Genomic DNA, 22404 nt, shown 5'->3' with positions numbered 1-22404 from the left:
CATAATGTTACTAGCCAGTCTTGAGGTGGAGAATGCAGTGTTGGAGACTTGAGCATCTCTTCCATTTAGTGTGTGTGACATTCCTGGATTATCTCAAAGCCAAGGGTCTTTAGTTTTCTCTTGGAAAAAGTGGTATCCTGGTAGATTAAGTTTCCAATTAAGAGTTTGACAACCACATTTTAAAACAGAAATGACCACAGCCATGACTGCATTATCAGTACTCTGTAAAGCTTGTTGACATCCATGGCAGGGACAGTGTCGACTCTGATCGTGTGACGTAACCAGTCGCACGAAACTGTGCCACGGTCCAATGTCACAGTTCTTGCCTTGGTCCAAAGTCTTCTTGTTTCCCCTCTAACAACTTAGAAAGTGTATTGGGAGCTTCATTCGGATAACGAGAGAAGATAAACTCTTTTGATAGTAAAATGCTGTTTTCCGAGACCTCAGGACCCCTTGTCTGGTGGCAGTGGTTGCTGTTGTCGAGCATCCAGAGGAAGGTGCTTCTGCCTGTAGAGAGCCTGTCTTTTCTATCCAACTTCCACTTGAGCAGCGCTAGGAGACTGACCTATAGCTGAACCTATGGAGGTTCATACTTGCCCTTAAATGCTTCTAGACTGGGATATTGAATTCCTCTGTCAATATGTGACTTTAAAATAGCCATTTTTTGAAAAAGGACAAGATTTTGTGTGTATGTGAATGATGACCAAATACAAAAATACCAAGCTCTTATTCTAACATTTCAGTTGTAAAGTTGAAATTCGTCCCATTGTCAAAAGTTCTAAATTTTAACCTCTTTTAGCCAGTATTATAATCCTGCTTTTCCTTTGTTGAAAGTTTTCTTTAAAATGTTTTACATTTCAGTTATTAAATATGATCAATAACTAGAACATAACTTTTTTAAAAACAAGTAAACTAGGAGTTCCCTTGTGGCTCAGCAGGTTAAGGATTAGGTGTTGTCACTGCAGCAGCCTGAGTCGCTGCTGAGGCTTGAGTTCAGTCCCTGACCTGGAAACTTCCGCATGCCACGGGCATAGCCAATAAAACAAAAAAAACAAATATACTAGAAATTTTACACCGAAGTGAACATTACCTTTTATAGCAGCCCTTTGGAAAGCCAGGCACATATTTTAAAAATGAAACGACTTCCTCAAAACGGTTTTAGAATGTCCTTTTTTTTTTTAAGCTACTGTCAAGTTATAATTTTTTCTCTTTATAATTAGACTTTTTGTGTGTGTCCCATCTAAGAAATCTTGACCTACCCCCAGGCTTGTGAAGGTATTTCCCAATATTTTCTTTAAAAGCTATATTATTTAAATTGTCACATTTCAATCCTACTATCTACCACACGTTGATTTTTGTGTATGCTCTGGGGTAGGGGAGAAATTGCCCTTAGTGTAATTTACCAGACAGACGGCCGGAGTCCAGCTCCAGAGGCCAGGGAGTGCACACCCCGTTAGGGAGGGACGGCGTCAGCAATTGCACACGGAGACAGTCTCTTTGTCCCTTCTTTCAGGGCGCTGGACTGCTCAAATTTTATTGGCATAGATGATTGTTTTATAAGACAGTTTTCAGTTACACCACCATGTTAAAAGTACACCCGAAGGTCAAGTTCTAAAAATTAACTCCCAGATTATGTTTCCTAAAAGGCTACAGACATAAGGATCTGGCATTTCCAAGTCTTGTTTTTAGATTAGTGCTGAGCTTCAGAGCGTCATGGTGGGAGGACAGTATGAGAAAACCAACTTCAGTTAGCTGTCGCTTAAAAGTTTCTAAAATCAAGGATGACTCTCATAGCTAGGTTTCTTTGACCATGAATAATATAAGTCTAGCTTTATCTAAATCTGTAGTACATTCCAACTTCTAAAGCTTACCAGTTAGTAAATGAACACTATGTTTTTAATTAAATTGGATTTGAATAGGGGAAAGTCCATCAGGATGAAATTTTTATATTATTGTTGTAATTTTGTTAAATCACAAATCACCACAGGAGAATAAGAATGGAAAATAAAAATAATAAGCAGATAACAGGAAAGACTGAGGAAAAACTGAATAACAAGTAAAACAACAGGAAAGACTAGGTCACCTGGGAAACAGTCCATGTTCTCCGGTGCAAACATGGAAATTGTTTTCCCGGGAAAGCCCCAATTCTTCCCCATCAACATCAACAAGAGAGCCGTGTAATCTGAGGCCTGCCCTCGGTTTTTCACCATACAGGCAGGCTTCAGCCTGCCCTCGGTTTTGTACCCTACAGGCAGGCTTTTATCCTGACCAGAAACCCACCTCCGGCTTGTACCGTTCAGGTGAGCTCCCTTCCTTGGTTAGGAACCTGCCTTCGGGTTTTTTTTTGCCATCAGGCAAGGTCCCTTCCTCGAGTCCCTGCATTTTCTCGGCTCCCCGCAGCAGACAACCAAGGTCAGTTGCGGAATTAACTCTGTAGCTCCTCTTTCCTTTATCCCACACTCCGAGAGCAGCTACACGCAGGACCCCTTGCTGTCTGCATCTTCTTGTGACTCCTCTGCTCTTCATGGCAGTTAACCCCCTCCCCACCCAGCAGCCAGAGCACAGAGCATGGAAAGGCTGTGATGCTGCCACCGGCTGGCAGGTCTGTCTGCCACGTGCTGGGGTGGCCCAGGTTTCTGCACATTGGCCCTCAGCATCCAGGGACTCCTGGCTTCCCACCACACCAGCATGACCAGCCTCAAGTAGCCACAGTCTATCCCTCTGGATTCTAAATTCAAACCCTCCAAGAGATGGAAGCTCCCTGCCCCACCCCCTGGTTAAGAGGCCAGACGTGGCTTTCAGAATCAGGTGCGCTGGATTTAAATCCCTATTCCACCAGCCTTCTCTAGGAACCAGGAGAGTTACCTCGCTTCTCTGAACCATCGTCAGTTCAGCTGTAACTGAGCTCCGCCTCAGACCATGGCGAGGACTCGATGACAGTGTATGTGTGAAATCACAGTGCCTGGTGCCTAAAGATACTTGGCGTGTATCCCACAGCTTCTCCTGCCTGTCACTGCCCTTGAGAAGCGTAGAATAAAAGTCCGTGAGCCACCAGCCCCTCTGCAGCCACCTTCTCACTCATCTCAGGCCCCAAAGACTCAGTAGCTTTTTCCTTGAGAAAAATCTTTTAACACATTTCTTAACTCTGGTATAAAATATAAGAATGCAAAAATGTTTAACTATCAAATGATAACACCCTTTGTGCAACGCTGAGCAGTTCAGGGTCATGCACAGAGACGCTTCCTGTAAATGAATTTGTAGGATTTACCTTAACTGAAAATGTGCCCAGTTGGTTCTTAGTCACGGGCTTACGGTACTGTCATGCTAGGAAGTAGGAACTCTCCTACGCTGCTTGTTTGAAAGCCTGTTTGGCAATATCTGTCCAATTTTTAATGTCCATACCATTAACAAAGCTAGTGCACTTAGAACAATTTGTCCTACAGATGTTGGATGAATGTGCAAAGACCCATGTAAAAGTCACCAAAGCATGGTTTATAATAGCAACGGGTTAGGGGGAAGGACAGGGAACTCTCTGTTAGGAGGGGAACTTGTTAACCTGGTTACAGTTCCTCCAGAGAGAGGAATGTTTTGCAGCCTGGAAAAGCCTGAGATAGAGCCAAAGTATATCGCTGAATTAAAACTCAAAGAGCAGGGAGTTCCCTGGTGGCCCAGTGGTGAGGACTTGATGCTTTCGTCCCTATGGCCTAGGTTCAGTTCCTTACCTAGGAACGGAGGTCCCACATCAAGCCGCTGTTTACCACTGCCAAAAACAAACACACACCTAAGAGGGCAGAACAGTGTGTGTGGGATGCATGCTTCTCTCTCTCTCTCTCTCTCTGTGTGTGTGTGTGTGTGTGTGTGTGTTGGGAAGGGGGTCCTTATATCCATGTAAGAATTTTCAACAGATTCTCTCCTGGGGAGGGATTCAGTAGTGGGTGAAGAGGGAGCATAACTTTAGACTCTATACCCACTTGTATGCTTTGGGTTTTCTAGTCCATTTAGGAGCACAGTATATATACATGTTAAATATACACCATGTAGGTCTGATAAAATTGAAGTCCAAGGGCTTCCTTTCCATTGACAAAGCCTGTTGGGTGCATTATCCAGTACAGACAGGTCCCTGCGGTTTGTCCTTTGGGCAACTATGCAAGGAGGCGGGAGAGGGTTTGGAGGCCTACACGTCGAGGTCCCTTCTCATCTTGTACAAAAGACACATCGTGATCCTGACCAAATAAATGTTTACTTTCTAGATGCTTTGTTTACGTATTGGAACAAGGCCTCAACATCTGAGCTGATGGATTTTTTTACAATATCAGAGTGAGTAGTTTTGTCTTTGCTCGTTGACCCTTGATTTTCCTGGCTAATTCAGAGGCGTGAAGAATGCTATGCAGCTGAACCAGAAATGCAGTGTTTCACCCCTGTGCTTACTCCTATAGCTCTTTCTCTTGGCCCTGACCCCAGCACCCACTCTCAGGGGCTCATGGCCAGCCTTACATTACTAGAAATGGGACTGTTATAGAGGAGAGATTACAACTTAGGTGTATAAGCGATTTTAATAAAATAACACAAAATTTAGTAGCTGAATTGTGTGGATGCTGCATATCTAAGTTGAATCTAACTTAACTCAAGCAGATGCAGAAACTGAGACAGAAAAATTTCTTAATGTAAAAATATAGGGAGTTCCCCATGTGGCTCAGCAGGTCAAGGCCCTGAAGTTTTCTCTGTGAGGATGCCTTTCGATCCCTGGCCTTGCTCAGTGGGTTAAGGATCCGGTGTTGCTATGAGCTGCAGCATAGCTCGCAGATGCAGCTTGGATCCGGTATTGCTGTGGCTGTGGTGTAGCCTGGCAGCTGCAGCTCCAATTTGACCCCTAGCCCGGGAACTTACATATGCCACAGGCGCAGCCATAAAAGCAAAAAACACATTTTTAAAAATAAAAATATATAATAAGTAAAAAAAGAAATCTTAAATATGGTCTATATTATTTTATCTCTTTGGTTTCTGTTTTCATTTAAGCTTTTTACTTTTAAAAAACATGGAATCTATAACCCCTTGTCCAAAAGTGATGGGGCGGGTGATTTTCCAAATCCAGAAATTTTTTTTTTGGTCTTTTTGCCATTTCTAGGGCCGCTCCCTCGGCATATGGAGGTTCCCAGGCTAGGGGTCGAATCGGAGTTGTAGCCACCAGCCTACGCCAGAGCCACAGCAACGCGGGATCCGAGCCGCGTCTGCAACCTACACCACAGCTCACGGCAACGCCGGATCGTTAACCCACTGAGCGAGGGCAGGGACCAAACCTGCCACCTCATGGTTCCTAGTCGGATTCGTCAACCACTGCGCCACGACGGGAACTCCCAGAAATTTTTTTTTTTGGATTTTTAAGATGTTTACCTAGAGAGTATATTCTGTAACACCCCAACATGGTCTCAAGCAGCACCCCACATTCAAACACGTTACTGTTTCTTCAGTAAGAAATGATCTCTGCGGTCCTATGATTGTTCACAGTAATTGGTTAAATCATGACTCAGTAGTTTTATGTCTGTTAGTTGAGGGCACAGTTTTCTACCAAATGTATTTGTACAAATTTGGGTGGAAAGCTATGGCTTTCAGAGCTTTGTGTGTGTTGGAGTCGTGGTCCAGGTTCACTGTCTCCTGGCTTCTTCCTCTGATGTGTGAACAGTGGGAGTTGTCATGTGTGAGATGAGATTTAGCCCCAGAAGAACTTACTAGACATTATTTTAACTTATTAATATGTGATTTTTTAAAAATCAGTGTCATGGATATAGTAAAATAAAGTTTAGAAACTACCTATTTGATGTCTGTAAGGGACCAGTCCATTTACTTAAATCAAAAGAGAAAGCTCTGAGTTCCTGTTGTGGCTCAGTAGTAATGAACCCGACCAGTATCCATGGCACAGGTTCGATCCCTGGCCTTGCTCAGTGGGTTAAGGATCTGGCATTGCCGTGAGCTGTGGTGCAAGCTGGCAGCAACAGCTCCAATTTGACCCCTAGCCTGGGAACTTCCATATGCCCCAGGTGGTGCCCTAAAAAAATAAAAGAGAAAGAGGGAAAGCTCCTTGTGGAGAAGGAAGAAGCAGCTGAGAACAGGGCACGTGGTTTCCCTGTGACTTCGAGGGCAAACGTAGAGTGAACGTCCAAGCCCTAAGCTGACGGCCCACCCTGTCCACCTTGGGCCTCTCTTCTGTGTCGCTCAGACCATCCCCCGTGCTACTAATGGCAGCACAGTCTGGGGCCTCCCCTGCGTTTGATCTGTTTCTCTGGGTTTAGAGGGACCTTCTAGAGGACTTCTGAAAAGCAGGCGTGAGGGGCTAGCCGTAGATGTAAGAGCTTACTGAATGTGTTACTGTTACTGAACTGATGGGCTTCAGGAGAGCCAGGCGTCAGAAGGTGTTTTAATCTCCACGCCCCCCTGACAGTCTTCCCTCCCGTCCGCAGAGTCTGCCTGCACCAGTTCCAGTACATGGGGAAGCGCTACATCGCCAGGTACCGTGGGGGTTTGAGTTTGAGGTCTCGTGCCCTTCTCTGTCTTGCTTGATCTGAAAGTGTGGGAATTGTTGTCTGTGGTGATTGGCGGTTGGAATCCTCATAAACAGCCATGAAGACAGCTGGCAGGTCTTTGGACTGCTGCCAGGAAGCCTGGTGGCATCTTGCCTGCGTTCCTACGTTCCTGCTGTCTCGTTCCATCTCAGGCGCATCTCTTGGAAAGATTTTCCTCCGTGACCTGTTGCTGCACTTCTGCACTTCCTTCCAAATTCTCCCTCGTGCTCCGGTCCTTCTGTCTGCTCTTTCTCCCCTCCCATTCCTCTGGCTGTGTCCTCTCCCTCTTTCTTTTTCTTTTTCCTTCCTCAGTGATTCCTCCCCCATTTCGCTTCCGAAGATCCTTTTTGACCATCCTGCTTCCCAGCTACGAAGGGGCTCATTTCTCATCAACTACTTTCCATCGTTCTTAAGAAAAGAATGTTTTCAGTCCATCTCGGATGTATTTGGACTTCCCCCAAAAAAGTCTCTAAAATTGAGCCTTTCCCCCTCTGTTTCTAAATGAGCTGTCTGTGCCCTGTGTTGATATACGACCAGAACTCTTGGCTGAGTATCATGGACCCTCCCCGCCCTGCCCCAGCCCAGACTCTCAGTTTTGCGCTGAGCTTGATGAGAGCTGGACTCTCCTGCTGGGGGCAAGCCACCTCTGCAGGTATTTCCTCAGAGCACATCTCATTGTCACCAGGGTCCTTGCTCCCACCCTGTCACCATTCAGTGTGTGTGTGTTTGTTTCCTTTGGTGTTGTGTTTTCTGTGCAAATGTATTCATGGGGTCTTGGTCTGTGTATACTATTTTTCTATTGCTATTGTTTTTAAAGTTTAATTAGAAGTAAATGCATTTTATGTTTTAAGAAAAACTTTAGAACTTAGTTGTTACTGAAGTTTTTCTCTTATCTCTAATTCTGTCTTATAGCAATGAAATAGGGAAGAGGTTTTTAATAAACTTTCTATTTGAGTGTCAAGGTTCTGCTTTTTATGTTCACATGGTTCTTTTCTTGAGATATTTGAGAAATGTTCAGGATTGTGTTTATGTTAAATAAAAGTATGTTTTCCTTTAAAGAGCAAATGTAGAGATATTGTTTTACACGTTCTTCCTATTAATATTTCCTATGTTTAATTGAAATGCGGTGGCGCTTAGCATTTTCTAATCTTAACTCTGAATTTTTTTTTGTCTTTTATCTCTGAATTTTTTAAATCGTAACAGTAATTTTTGCATTTGAGTGTTTTGAGGCCCCAAAGCAAGTGTGTACAAGGTGTCCTTATGCCGTCCCCTCCTTCCTTCTGACTTTGGCCCGTCAAGACGGGCAGACGGTACACTTGTCGCAGACACTGTGCTGAGGGAGCTTCACGCCCTCTTGCAGTAACTCAGTAACTGTCACCTTCATCACAAGGTGGCATTTAGGAAAAGTTGTGCAAATAGAATCAAATGCCTCAGAGCCGAGCGTGGTGGGTGTGAGAGGCTGAAGATGTCTGCCCCAGCAGACTGTTCTGGAAGTGGGTTTCGTGAAACAGGTGACTTCTTTTTTCAATGGCAATGCATTTGATGCGTTTAAGGAGAACTTTCTGACCTGCTGAGCACCCTGTACACACTTGCCTGGAAAAGTACGCTTCCTGGGACTGCTTCACAAGAGCCGGACGTGGGAAGGCGGGGCTGGAGGGTGTGTTACTTTGCAGTGTGCACAGTGGGAAGACGTGTCCTGTTTTATAGAAAATTGCCATGGTCTCTACTGCATGTGAAAAAGATCCCGAATGATGATTGAGCGTTGTCAGTGTCTGCCCTCCGAGGGGGCGCCGTCCCGCGAACACTGTGCCTCCTCACTGTGTCCCTTTGAGCCCCCGACAGCATGTTGCCCGGTGACAGTCCGTGCATGCCCTCCTCTGCCCCAGAGTAACACAGTGAGGGGGCCGGCTGGCTCCGGCGCGGGGACAGGGCTCACGCCAGCGCTGGGCTCCTGTTTCACCTGCTCTGGTGGTGGTACACGCAGGGAGTCAGCTGTTTGATTGCTAACCCAGACCACTTTTCCGTTTTCTTCACCTGACTGCTGACAAGTCTAACAAGGGCTGTGGCTCTTCTCCTTCTTGCCTGGGTAAGAATGAAGGTGTCAAACCGCCTCATGCCATCCTTCCCGTTGCATGTTTGTTCTCTGTGTCTTCCAGTGCATTGTTTTAATAAAAAAACGTTTTGCTCTTTAATAACACATATAATCCAAAAAGATCGGTGGTGTTTTGGCAGTTGTCCAGGTGCTGGTCTTTAGCACCACCCTGGACTAATGCTCAACTTTTGAAAAAGTAGCATCACCAAAGGACTCTCCAAAACTGAACAGGTCTCCACTGTGGCCTGGTTTTTGTTCCTCCGTCTTCAGGTGCTTTGCTGTGAACCCTGTAAGCGCTGCCAACCCGTGTGTGTCTCTGGCTCACGTGGCCCCAAACCGGCCCTGCTGTGCTTGGTCCGTGCGTGGCCAGTCTCCTCGTGCTGTGTCTTGGCCTCACTAACGCAGTGTAACAAGTCTAACTTTTGCTTCTATCCCATTTCACTCATGTTGCAGGAACCAAGAGGGGTTGGGACCCATAGTTCATGATCGAAAGTCTCAGACATTGCCTGTTTCCCGTAACAGAACAGGAATGATGCATGCCAGATTGCAGCAGCTGGGCAGCCTGGATAACTCTCTCACTTTTAACCACAGTAAGTCCCATGACATGCCATCGTAACAGCCAGCCATCCCATGTGACAGCTCAGAGGGGAGAGCCCCAGCCACACCACACCACACCACACCACACCACCAACTCGACTTTTCTTCCAGCTCAGAGCAGTAGGATGAAGAGCTCGCGGCGCAGTTCCCTTCCTCGGAGGAGAGTGACAAAGTGTGGGACCTGGTCAACTACGGCACCAGACCTGGCAGCTAGACCCTTTGCCCTCAGCCCCTCGGCTTGCTGTTTTTAAAACAAAATGTGGCCTGAAGGATAGCCAAACAGTCTGTGATATTTGTACTTGAGTATTTGGAGTCACAGTCGGGGCCGGGAGCCAGCTTACCCCCCCCGAGGCTCCTGAGAACATCCGGGGCAGGTGCCTCTCACCCTCCTGGCCTGTGCATGTAATTGATCAAGCGCCCACGTTCTGACACTCCAGCTCCGAATGTATGTTAATCCTTAAACAGCTGTGCAACCGTTAAGCCCGTGAATCAAATGCGTGAGGGTGTGGAAAAGCCAATAACAAAGTGACTTTTTCTGTGTTTTCAGTGTGAGAAAGATATCAAGTGTGCTTGGAATTTCTGTAGACAATGGTAAGATTTAATCAGGTGGACGTCTGCTTACGAGGCCGCTGCACTTGCAAACCGAGACCTCTTGTTCATCCTGCCTTCCTAACTTTGGGGCTTCCTAACTACCATAGAGATGCTGCCAAAACATGGGAGCCTATCTTTAATTTCCTTCTGTCCATTGCCAGAGGGGACGTAGCATCCATCGTGGGCTGTTTCTAGAAATCTAAGCATTTAATCTTCTCAGGGGCTTCTTAAAGCAGAAAACCTAAAAGACTGCAACCGTGCAGCCCTTTAAAAACTAATGTGATCATTTCTGTCCACGCGTGTTTTCTGCATTGTCGCATCTTCTCTCCAAGCATGACTCAGCTAGTGATTGTTCTGTCTAGATAATTATTTGTACTCGTTCCAAGCAATGTCTTTCATGTACGGTTATTAATATCTTCTCATTATTTCTAATCTTAAGAATTCACCCCATTCGCTGTGATTTCCATGCCACTTTCTTAGAACAGACTAAGAGTAAAGAAAAGACCTCCCTCTTGCCTTATATTAAGGACCGTTCGAAGTTAAAAGGCAGAGGAATCAAAATGCAGTCGCTTCCCTCTCCCCCAAAAGGTTAAATGTACTGGAAATTGTCTCTCTTTATAAAATTCTAGGATCAGTTTAAATCAACAATATGGCAGTCTGCCACACACTGAATTAGCAGCCTTTGGATGCCAGTTCTGAGCTCTATACTTAGCCCTAGGATGTACATTAATGACACATCTGTGGCTACAGAACTTGACTTTCCAACATCTTGTCTGTTCGGGCTCTTTTAGCTCTGCAGGCAAGGGGTTGAAATAAACCAGACAAAGAGTTTCATTATTTTTAGTTTTCATTTCCTACTTAGCAAAGAGAAATTAAATCCCCGCTGTTCTGTAGGACCTGCTACACTGCCTTTGCCCAGATCACTTAGAGCAGAGACTGCCTCACTATCAGTGGGAATAAATGCTTCAGTTTTAAAGCACCGTAAAAACAATCATAAGTAGACCAAGGCCCCGCCTCCAAAGATAATTGCTTAGGAAACATAGAAAAGAAACAAAAATAAAATGAATGATCAACACACGAATAAACAACCTTCATCCACCAAGATATGTAGCAGCGTCTCCCACTGCAAATGGATTTTACGGTGGTGGCTTGAATTGGAGGAGAGAGACAGCTGGCTCTGTTCTGCTGCCAAAACCCATATTGTCAACACGGTTGATTTCCATTCTCTCTTCCTCCTCCCCTCGGAGAACCCCCATCCTGCCTGACCCTCTCCTCTTTCATCCTGAATTTTCTTCTCCAGTCGTTTTCAGTAACACCATCCTCAGTTCAAGGGTCTCCTTCTGCCCTCCCACTCGGCAGTGGGTGGCTGATTATTTGAGCCTTCTGAGTGCCCACAATTCCTGCTCATCCCAAATAGCTTCTGATGTCTCAGAGTCCTTGCAGCTCCTCCTCGACTGCAGGCTCCACTTTGATCTCTGAGTATGTATTCAGGGGGCTTCAGCTTTGAGTTCCAAGTCATCAACTCGCCCAAAAGCCACAGAGAAGGGAGTGTCTACTGTTTGTGTACATATATACGTGTGTGAGCAGGTATATGTATTTAGACACACGCATGATTTTTTAATATCCGTACTCAGGTATTTTGTGGGAAATTTGCAACTATACATGTCTCTTTAAAAAATCCCTGGAGTTCCCTTTGTGGCTCAGCGGGTTAAAGAACCCAGCTAGTGTCCATGAGGATGCAGGTTTGATCCCTGGCCTCATTCAGTGGATTAAGGATCTGGTGTTGCTGAAAGCTGAGGAATAGATCACAGATCCGTCTTGGATCCTGTGTTGCCTGGCTGTGGTGTAGGCTAGTAGCTGCAGCTCCATTCGACCTCCAGCCCTGGAACTTCCATATGCTGCAGACCCGGCCCTAAAAAGGAAGGGAGGGAGGGAGGAGGAAGAAAATTCCTATTTAACTGTGAATATAGTACCTTCTGTTGGGCCAACCAGTATGACATAGATCCAGTATGTGAGACACTTGCCTGGATGCCAGGGTCTAAAATGAATTTATTTTAGAAAGGAATGAAAATAGAAAGAGTCCCCTACCTACCTACCTGCCTGCATGTCTCATTTTCTCTTAGAGTAGGAAAGGCTTTGTCAGACCTCCGAGTGACCAGCAGGGGGCAGCAGAGGACTGCAAGAAACCAGCCAAAACAGGTCCAGCCACACAGTCCTCATCACCCATGAGCAGTGGGACCTGGGAGAAGACACATACCTGCTACACACATAACCCTGGAAGGGGCTCACCCTTACTCTTGAATTTTTATAGGAAATAATGGACATGACAAACTTCACCCTGGCCAATAGTCTTGGATATTTTAAAAATACTCAAAAAAAAGATAGGAGTTTTTTGTTTGGGTCATTCCCAGGTTTATAAAAAGTAAATGTTAACAACATTAAGGTATTAGCCGATTTATTTACTATAACTTCTTCTCTTTGTGTATCAATAGAAAAGACTTGCCAAATGGCACATTGAGAATGATACGTGCTGGTAGAGTATTTTATATGAACCAAGTAATGAGGAGAAACGTGAGTGAGACATGTTTGCAGATAAAGAATACATTTGCAAAAAATATAAAAACACTTTGTATTTAATGTTATGTATTATTCTAGGAATATGTTAAATTCACTTGCATGAGAATAATCCATATTTCCCATTGGTGTGATGGGAGGAAAGCCAGCCAAGATGTGGGAACCCTTGAAAAAAACCTGTATTTCCTATAATTCAGTATAAGAGACAGTTTACGATCACTGGGTTAAGTTACAGGTGAATATGGACAAGCATTTTTTACATGGGCTACCCATTAGCTAGAGTGGGTACCAACAGCTGGAGATGTGCAAACAGAGACTAGATGAGGACACACTGGAGCTACTGTCCAGGGCACTTAGGCATCATGTGAGGAGTTGGATGAGATGGTTTATTAAGATGCCATCTAACTCTGAAATTCTTTGATATCTCTGAATTTCAAGTGGGACAATGAATCCAGGTGATAATTAAGTTCCTTTACTGTACATAATGAAAAATGCAGGGAAGACATATGGTCTCTGAAGTAAAATTAGTATTTTTCAAAAGTTTTTAAGCACGGACAATGTATCTTTTAAAGTAAAGTGGTAGAATGGGCTTGGATGCTTTAAATGTCTATACTCAAGATAGTAAATTAAATGTTTATAAAGCTACATTTCCTTGGTTTGGAGACATGTTGCCTTGATTTAGAGATACATTTGTGTACATTTCTGAATCAGAATATATTGTTCAGTTTTTCAGATCGTATCTCACAAGTACATCCTGCATATTGCATCTGACATGGCAGACTGCCATTGATGGGTGCTTCTTGCAGTTGAAAGGGTCTCGGAGTTGAGAAAATCTGCTACATTTGGAGACTTTTTTTAACATAAAGATTCCTTGACATTCAGTATTTATATTTTTTTGTAAAGCATAAAAATAATTCTGGATTCGTATTAAGGGGCCAGAGGAAAAAATAAAACTAAGAACAAGAATTCTGGTTTCATAAAAGGGTGAAGGCAGCTCTCAGGTTGGACGTGCCTCCTGTTAGAATGTGTATGTGACTTATTCTTCTGGCCCAAACGTCCTCTGACATTTGGAAAAGGTGAGTGGCCGTGGATGGGGCCTCTGCCCTTCCCTCCGCGTCACCTCTGATGTGGCACTGGGGCGAGGGGTGGTGTTCAGATATCATTAGCATCACTAAACCGAGCTTTGCAGGAAACAGGACTTCATAAAACCGAGTGAGGTTAGTTAAATCTAAACACAGCAGATGACATTAGAGGGAAAAACATTCCATCCTTGGCCTTCACGTGTTTAAGAGGGGGACTTTAGAATCCGTCGCTTATCAGAGTGACAACGGAATGAAAGTTGTGTACGTGTAAGCAGTGAGTCCCAAGGACTCCAAAGCAACCCCGACATGCCTGCCAGAGGTGGCACATCAGGGAGTCCGGCCCCTCCCTGACCAGCCTCAGTAAAGCCTCCCCCAACCCCCACCCCATACCCCGTGCCTGTGCCCCAAGGCACCACTGCCCCCTAGTGGAAGTCAGTAGGGTTAACAGTGCTCCTTACTGGCCTGGGTCCGAATCCACTTTAGAAAAGTTACTGACTGGTGCTTTGAAAAATTACTGTGTCTCTTAAGACCCCCCTCTTGGCTTTGCCAGCTCAGTTTCCTTTTCCTGTGTTAGCCTGTAACAAGGTGACCGTTGGTTAGAGTCCTCCGTCATACACAGCTTTGCTCCGGGCCTTGAGCCACGCTGCCCCCATGGGGTATCCTTTGGCCGATTGTCCACACAGTCTCTGTCCCTCACACAAGCTCCCCATGCTGCCACTTATTTTTAGGGATGTTTAAGTAACACTGGCTCGGGAAGCCTGCTGATTTTGGAGATGAAATGGTTTAAGGAAAGGCAAATTATAACCATTTGTGGCTAAAAGGACGATTTATTTTATTCATAGGTGATTCAGATGCAGGCAGGCAGATTTCTGTATGATTTGACTCTTGTTCTAAAAGAGACTAGATAAATAGTGTAGTGACTGCTGGTGGTGGAGAAGCTTAGATTTCGTCATTAATTAGCATGGCCCTTTGATTATATATGTTTAGAAAAATAACACGTTGACAAATCGCAATTCTTGAATTGTCCCAGACATTCAGCCAGCTAAAAGTAAATTCTGCTGGAGTCCTTGTGTTATGCCATCTCATCTATGATGTCTGCCCTGGGCACACTTATCCAGTAGGTTATCGAGAAAGAGAAAGGGACAGTTCTCTGCAGAGAAAACAATTAAAATACTCACCAAAGCAAGTGCCTGCTTATGGTTTGACTAAAAAACTGCATTTGGGGTAAATGGCAGCCCTCGGTGTAGGGTCCTTTGACCCGCGTGATCATATTGGTTGGCCTGATAAAAGGTGTTTGGGTTTTGTTTTGTTTTTTGTTTTGTTTTGGCCTCTCTTGCCCTGGTTTGTGATCACTGTAATGCTACTCGTCGGGGTGTGTTTCCTCCTTCGCTGGCTCTGTACTCGCCGAGCAAACCTTACCGCATGAGGGGACGCCTGGGCTTGTAAAGGCACCTCAGTGACTATTAGTCCTAAAAAATGTCCGTCTTTCTTTCTGCTATATTTCTCACCCTCAAAAAAAGCAGAAATTTTTAAAAAGTTAAAATAAAAAAAGCAGAAATAAAAAGAGACAAGAAGCGTGGTGCCCAGTGTGTTTCGGAGCCTCACTAAGGGCACGATGACTCTGTCACACGGTGAAAATGATGCAGGCCACTCAAAACCACCACTTTTTTGTTTGTTTTTAGGGCCGCACATTCAGCATATGGAAGTTCCCAGGCTAGGGGTCCAATCGGAGCTGTAGCCGCCGGCCTACACTGCAGCTACAGCAACGCCACATCCGAGCCGTGTCTGCGACCTACCTACACCACAGCTCCTGGCAACACCAGATGCTTTAACCCACTCAGGTCGGCGGGAGATGGAACCCACATCCTCGCAGATACTAGTCAGGTTCGTTACCACTGAGCCGCGACAGGGACTCCCCAAACCACCGTTTTAAAAGTAAAGCAAAGTTGGATGAAAGCACATAACCATGTGTTTGTCACCCTCAGAAAGCAACTTGGTAGCTTCAAAAAGCATTTTGCAGTCCTTCAAAAGTCACGATCTCTGACATTTACTAACGCCAGAGTAACATCGTGCTGTAGTTACTTTCTCTGAATATCAGGGCCCACGATGCAGTGACCCGGATGAGGACGTTGGAGGGCAGTTTCTAGTTATTTTCCATTTCTGGCCTCAGTAATATTCTCTAGGTTTTCTGTACTTCATCTTTCTGATCTGTGTACCAAATGTCCTCCTCTCTGCAGTATTAAGAAAATAACCTCCATAGTAAGTGTTGATTCGTTTTTGCTCCCTAGAGAAAGACATTACGTGATGTTTTATTATGTTGCCATCTGTCTGTGTAATCTGGATCAATACTGTAACATCTTTGCATCCCTGTACATATTTCTGCTAATGCATACCACTTCATAATTTAATATCTCAAATTGTACGTCAAACTACATTTATATCAGTACTAAATTGATTTTACAGCATCATACAGAAGACAGCAGCTTGTATTTAAATTATGACTCTTCAAGTCCTTTCCTTTTCTTATACATTTCTTTCAAACATAGTGGCTTTGTGCTTTTTATTAAAGCAAGTAGAATGCTCTTAGCAGTGCAGTCAACTCTTGGTTATCATTCGTGATTCTAGCTGATAAAGCAGATTCTCACATTATTGATTTAAGACGTATACATCGTTCACTATGTGCCACGCACCCTTCTAAGAGCTTCATGATGAACGAATTTAATGCTCACAACAAGCCTTTGAGGAAGATACTGTTATTATCCCCATTCTACAGATGAGGGAACTGAGGTATAGAGAGGTCAGGTGACTTGCGCAAGGTCACACAGCTAGCAAGGGGCTGAGCTGGATTCCCTGACCCCCAGCTCCTTTTCTTTCCCTGTGCTAAGCCGTGCCTTTGTCTGTTTGAGGAGCTTTAGACATCTCAGCCTCCCTCACTACTCCCGCCATGCTCACAGCTCAGCCAAGCAGCTCCATTGACTGGCTGTGATGCAGGTACCAGTCCCAGCCCCCCCGTTTACCAACGGTGACTTAAGGCCAGTTGTTTAGCCTTTCTGTCCCTCCATTTCCTTATCTGCAGAAAGGGTTGGATGATGTACACACTTCATAGGGCTATTGAGGGATTCAGCGAGATGACACGCGTGAAGTTCGTAGAAGTACAGCTGGCACATAGCAAGCACACAAAATATTTGCCGCTGTTCCTCCCCTTCCAGAGTTGAAAAAGAGTTAAAATGGAATGGAAACATTATCAGTACCCACTTCCCCTCCAAACAAACAACAAAAAAGGCCAACGGGGAGATAAGGCTCTGAAGGAAGCCTTCTGAACATAATCAAAAGTTGACTGTGACTCTAGCGTCTGCCCGCCTTTCTTCTGCGGCCTCTGGCAGTGACCTTGTGTTGTGATTCGTGCAGGCTACGGCCACTCGGACGCAGATGTTCTCCACCAGTCGCTGCTTGAGGCCAACATTGCCACCGAGGTCTGCCTCACGGCCCTGGACACGCTCTCTCTGTTTACACTGGCCTTTAAGGTTTGTATGGAACGGCTGTTCACGGTCAGAGCCTTACCTTCTTTTAAATTCCTTCTGTTTAATCAGCGGAGCCTGCAAGAACTGCTTATACTGTGTTTTTTTTTACTGCAACAACTGTTTTTGCCCCTGTAAGGAGACCGTTAATCCTTAAATTCCCTTAATGAAACCATTCCACAGTTAATGACTTGAATTCCCTGAAATATAATACAGCTTAACTGGTCAAGGTGTGCTGCCTGCTTGCAAACTGTGGACACAGTCTCTGGAGGCGTTTAAAGCTTGGCCAGATGAAGGCATTGACCAGGGAATGTGGGTTTGTTGTGCCCTCAAGAGTGATAAATACAGGAACTTAACCAGCCATTTCTGCCTCTGCTCTCTTTAAAATATCCAAATGTGGCAGCAATTAAAATATGTTTACATGTAGAGGAGAAGTACGTAAAACACATCCACCTTTTTTTTTTGTCTTTTGTCTGTCTTTTTTTTAGGGCCACACCCACATGGCACATGAAAGTTCCCAGGCTAGAGGTCTAATCAGAGCTACAGCTGCCGGCCTACACCACAGCCACAGCAACACCAGATCCGAACTGCATCTGTGACCTACACCACAGCTCACGGTAATGCTGGATTCTTAACCCACTGAGCGAGGCCAGAGAGCGAACCTGCAACCCCAAAGTTCCTAGTCGGATTCATTTCCACCGCACCCACAACAGGAACTCCCCCCCTTTTTCTTTTTCTTTTAAGTTACTTAGTTAAAGGATAGAAACATTTCAGGTATAGAGGATAAAAGGTGATTCTGGCCTGATGTTTAGGTTTCAACAAGTAATCTTGAAGTAGGTGGAGATGGCCGCTTTAGCCACACTCTTGTTTTTCGGAACCTAACCCTGCCCATTCTTCCTCATGACACTTCCATTTCCAGGGAAGCTGAATTAGGGTTAATAGGCTGTGAATATTGAAACAGTATGTATTTATTTATGTATTTATTTTTGCAAGAGTCTGTGGGAAAGTCATCCTGTGCTTTACTCATCTCTTCTCGTGAAGCGCATCTCTTCATTAGACAAAGTAAAAGTAGTTACCTAACACCATATGGCTTTATTAGACTTTGCCTTTGTTCTTAGCAGCCCTGCTATTCATGTCCCCAGGAAATGTCCTAACCGGGAGCCCAGTGGAGAGATGAGGAAATACAGATACTTAGAATGGGGACGGGGCAGCAGTGTCGTCTTACATGGAGCCTTCCTCTGGTGGCTCTCAGCTGTGGTCCCCAGGCCAGTGGCAGCTGTAGGCCCCGAAGCTTATTAGAAATGCAGGTCTCAGGTCCTGGCCGACTGATTCAAACTCTGGGAGTAAGATGTGAACAGTATGGCCTGAGAACCACTGCTCTCCTAGAACCAAGGGGTTTCAAACCTCTTTCTGGTTTCTTTTGGCAGTTTTTAGGTAAAAATTCTTATGTAGCAAGTCCCGTTGTGGTTCATTGGGTTAAGAATCCGACTGGTATCCACGAGGATGCCAGTTTAATCCCTTGGCCTCGCTCAGCAGGGTAAGGATCCAGCATTTTCTGCAAGCTGTGGCATAGGTCACAGATGCTGTTCAGATCTGGCATTGCTGTGGCTGTGATGTAGGCCGGCAGCTGCAGCTCTGATCTGGCGCCTAGCCCAGGAACTTCCAGAAGCAATCCTAAAAAGAAAAAAAAAAATTCGTATGTAGATAGGCAGTGAAATTTGTGGCATGCGTATCTGCCCTGGACACCTGTATCGGTGCTAATAGTGCATCTGTAGTTCAGAACAGTAGTGGGGACGCTTCTGACCACTCCCTGCCTGGGCCCCAGCATGCAAATGAGCAGGCAGCTCCAGGGCTGCCCAGCAGGTGTGGTTTGGCGGCACCATGAGAATAGTGACAGTTCCCTTACTGCAGAGCCTGCATTTCCTACTCAACCTCCTTTCAATTGCTTGATTCACGTCATAGAAGAGTACTGGTCAAGGTCCCCAGATCTCTGGTGTCTGGCCACCCAATTGATTCTGACTCAAGAGGGAACAACACCTGATGCTCTCTGATTGAAGACTGATTGTTACATTGTTTGTTGAATGTCTTTGGGAAAATCACTTCATGTCTCCAGACCTAAAATTTCTCATTTTTAAGATTGAAAAAATAGGATCTGCCTCCCAAGACAGATGTAAGTTAAAGTGAGATGACCCTCAGAAGGGCGGAGCGCTTTGCTGATACAGACCAGACTCTGGACACTCGGGAACAGCTGTGTGTACAGAGATGCCGTGGGATCCAAATCCCAGCTCCACCATTTCCAGTGTTAAGCCTTGGGCGGGTCTCCTTGACAGCTCCAAGCTCAGATTTCCTTACTGCAAGTGTGGCAATTGTGCCGAGTGCATGATTGATAGGAAGTAAGCAACAGCACCTGCCCCGAGCCTGGCACGCAGTGGGAGCTCAGATGTTGACTCTAGTTTTGCGCTAAGCACTTCCCCCTGTGGTCACACCTTCTTGGTCCTGTGCTAAAGGGTCTGATTTATGAAGCCCACAGAGAAGACTGAATTTTGGAGCTGAGGCGAGCTCTGTCAGATTCTCATGCCTATGTGCAAAAGTCTCTGCTGCTTACTGCTCAGCACCTTCCCCCCACTAAAAGGTGGGAAGATGGGCAGATGGTAGGCATTAAACGATATCGTGCCAAGCTGGAGGCTTACCTGACCTAGATGCACAGGTCCAAGATGCCCACTGTACAGCAGCCACTGGGATCTTCCGGTGCAAACATTTACTCAGCCGGGGTGTTAATTGGGGCATATCAGAAAAGTTAAATTACTGCATCGAGTTAGCTGACCTGTTTGCAGAAAAATCTCTTCCGCAAATGTAGCCCCATCATTATTGAGTCTCTTAATTGACCACATCTAATAAGTTGCCCAAGGCAATCAAGAAATTACGTTCTTAATGAGAGGACGAACTTGAAAAAATTTAAGTCCTGAATTCTGGTTTATTATTGTATTAGCTTTCTGCCGTTTATGGAGTAGCTCCTGTGCCTCAAGCATCAAGCCTCCCCACAGCCTGGCCCAGCAGATCTTCTCATCCCCGTTTTACAGATGAGGAGACTGAGGGCGAGACAGGTTGGGAGGCCCAAAGCCTGTCGAAGCCCTCGTTCTCCCCTAAGTTGGGGGATGGGGACAGAGACGCTAAGCTGGGTGACTGTCAAGGTAGCTGAGTGATCTCTCGTGCAGAAAAAAAGAAAATTACCAAGCACTTACCACATACCAGTCCTGTGTGGCACGTTCACGTATTTTAGTTAATATGTAAAAGGTGTGTTTTATAAATGAAAGTAGTCACATGCAGGAAAATGTGGTTCTTCTCTGGCTATTTTAAAATGTTTAGGGGAGTTCCCATCGTGGCGCAGTGGTTAACGAATCCGACTAGGAACCATGAGGTTGCGGGTTCGATCCCTGGCCTTGCTCAGTGGGTTAAGGATCTGGCGTTGCCATGAGCTGTGGTGTAGGTTGCAGATGTGGCTCAGATCCCATGTTGCTGTGACTGTGATGTAGGCTGGTGGATATAGCTCCGATTCCACCCCTAGCCTGGGAACCTCCATATGCCTCAGGAGCAGCCCTAGAAAAAGCAAAAAAGACAAAAAAATAATAAATAAAATGTCTACTAATACAGTGCCAAACCAATGCCAGCCTTTGAATAGTTGATGATATTTTTAATGTGCTCACGCATTTAATCTGAAAGTGTATCTTCACCGATTCCACATGGTGCCTTTTCCTGATTTGCGCTGCGAAGTGAGAAGCAGCACGTGGCGTGAAGGAGCGCCCTGGACGGCCGGGGTGGGGGGGGGCACGTGGACACGGGGCCAGTCGGGAATCTTCCCACCCCAGCCTGGTCTGCACAGGCAGCGAGCTTTTCGTCCCCCTGGTGATGGGTGAGCCTCTGCAGGAAAATCTCTCTTCTCTAAAGCAGACTGTCGGCTGTTTTATGACCAGTGTCTTAAGTAAACATAAACGCCATAGGCCTAGAAAGGAGGCAGCTGCCTTGAGTGACGTGGCTCCGGAGATCTGGTTTTGGTTCCCCAAGGTGTCAGTCTGTTTCTCTCCTGTTCCTGGCTTTTTAGAAACGACTGGCACGACGTGTGCATTCTCTGGGAGGCCCACTTCCCTTGGGGGCTGGGTGAGGGCTATCAAACTTGAATCCACATCAGACAATTCCTGGGCATTGTTTATGACCTCTAATCCACCTTCCTGCTAGAACTAAGCCATGCCTTTCGTCTTATTCTAACGTCTCATTTAATTTCCTCAGTGAAATTCTCCCATCTTCAGTCAGAGTCTGTAGGGACATAAAGGTGGAGATGAGACACTCCACTGTCCCCTCTGGTTGTCTGTGAGCAGAAACGTGAAGTGACTTTTCTTTTTGCTCCCCCCCTCCCCCGCCCCGGGGCCTTTCTGAATGTTCAAATTTTTTTATGTTTAGTATATACTACTCTCTAATGAGAAAGAGAGAAGAAAATTGATGGGAAAATAAGGCAGTTGGTAAACTGGGTGTGTCCAGGGTGGAAGGTCCTTCACCCCTTTAAATAGGGGAGTATGCATATTTTGTGTGAGTTTTTACTCCACTCTTCACGCACATTCTGCCGTCCAAACCCAAGAAGACTAAAATCCTGAAAACGGGAAGCAAAAACCTTGACCAGAGAGAATAAAAGAATGGAAAATTTAACTCCAGTAGTGAGAACTTGGAGACAGGCCAGTTCAGACCAGAGGTCTTGGCAGTTTTGTACACACTGTCTCTCCTGCTTGTCTCCAGCAGAGAGTGCTGAGGACGTGAAGGCACATCCAGATTTACGCAAACCTTAATCCAGCCACGGTCAGGAAGGGCTGTGGACTCTGGGAAGACCAGTGCTCACAAAGAGCAGGCCATGCAGGCGGTTCTCCAAGCCCTGCAAGCAGCCCATCTTTCTTTCTCTTTTCTAATTGGTGAACAGCTGCTTGTGGTGGAGAATTCTATCATACTGAGTTAATTAAGTCACATTTTCTGCTCACTAAATTGCTTTTCTTTCACATGATGGAATTCAATAGTGTCCCTCAGTATTCCACGATAGAAAGATCACTGTGGATTCCAGGTGTCCTACCAGCTGTGAATGCACCTGTGACTACTGGACCTAAAAAAGCAAAACTTACTCCTTGAGTAAAATTTGTTCTCCAACATTAAGATGAAGCGAATCCTGAAACTTACTCCAGCTATAACTTGCTACACGGCAGAGCTGTTTGGCCATGTCTTCTCTGTTCCTTTGGCTAAATTGTAAGATTGGTTTGAGACTTTTTCGATGACAGTCATTTTTGCCTCCTTGTGCAAAATGTACACAGTGTCCCAAACACACACCTGTGTTCCAGCAGGCCTGTCTGTATTTGAAC

The 22404-nt window shown here is 45.4% G+C and overlaps 1 protein-coding gene across 30 annotated transcripts in view; it reads left to right on the top strand.

The window, feature by feature from the left end:
* DOCK9 (dedicator of cytokinesis 9) overlaps positions 1-22404 on the top strand; it is a 288344-nt gene that overhangs the window by 225908 nt on the left and 40032 nt on the right. For 13 of the 30 annotated variants that reach the window (XM_021065834.1, XM_021065818.1, XM_021065829.1 and 10 more), the window contains exons 36-39: positions 4251-4317; positions 6456-6503; positions 9103-9239; positions 16902-17017. In XM_021065834.1, coding sequence (XP_020921493.1) covers positions 4251-4317; positions 6456-6503; positions 9103-9239; positions 16902-17017 — 368 coding nt within the window. Of the gene's footprint in view, positions 1-4250; positions 4318-6455; positions 6504-8606; positions 8644-9102; positions 9240-9793; positions 9838-16901; positions 17018-22404 lie in introns of all 30 variants that reach the window. The other 17 variants (XM_021065826.1, XM_021065840.1, XM_021065836.1 and 14 more) reach the window with 3 other exon arrangements.

This window comes from Sus scrofa, chromosome 11 (assembly GCF_000003025.6).
Source record: "Sus scrofa isolate TJ Tabasco breed Duroc chromosome 11, Sscrofa11.1, whole genome shotgun sequence".
Classification (NCBI taxonomy): domain Eukaryota; kingdom Metazoa; phylum Chordata; class Mammalia; order Artiodactyla; family Suidae; genus Sus; species Sus scrofa.
The sequence above is the reverse complement of the archived record's forward strand: the minus strand, read 5'-3'. Positions and strand labels throughout refer to the sequence as shown.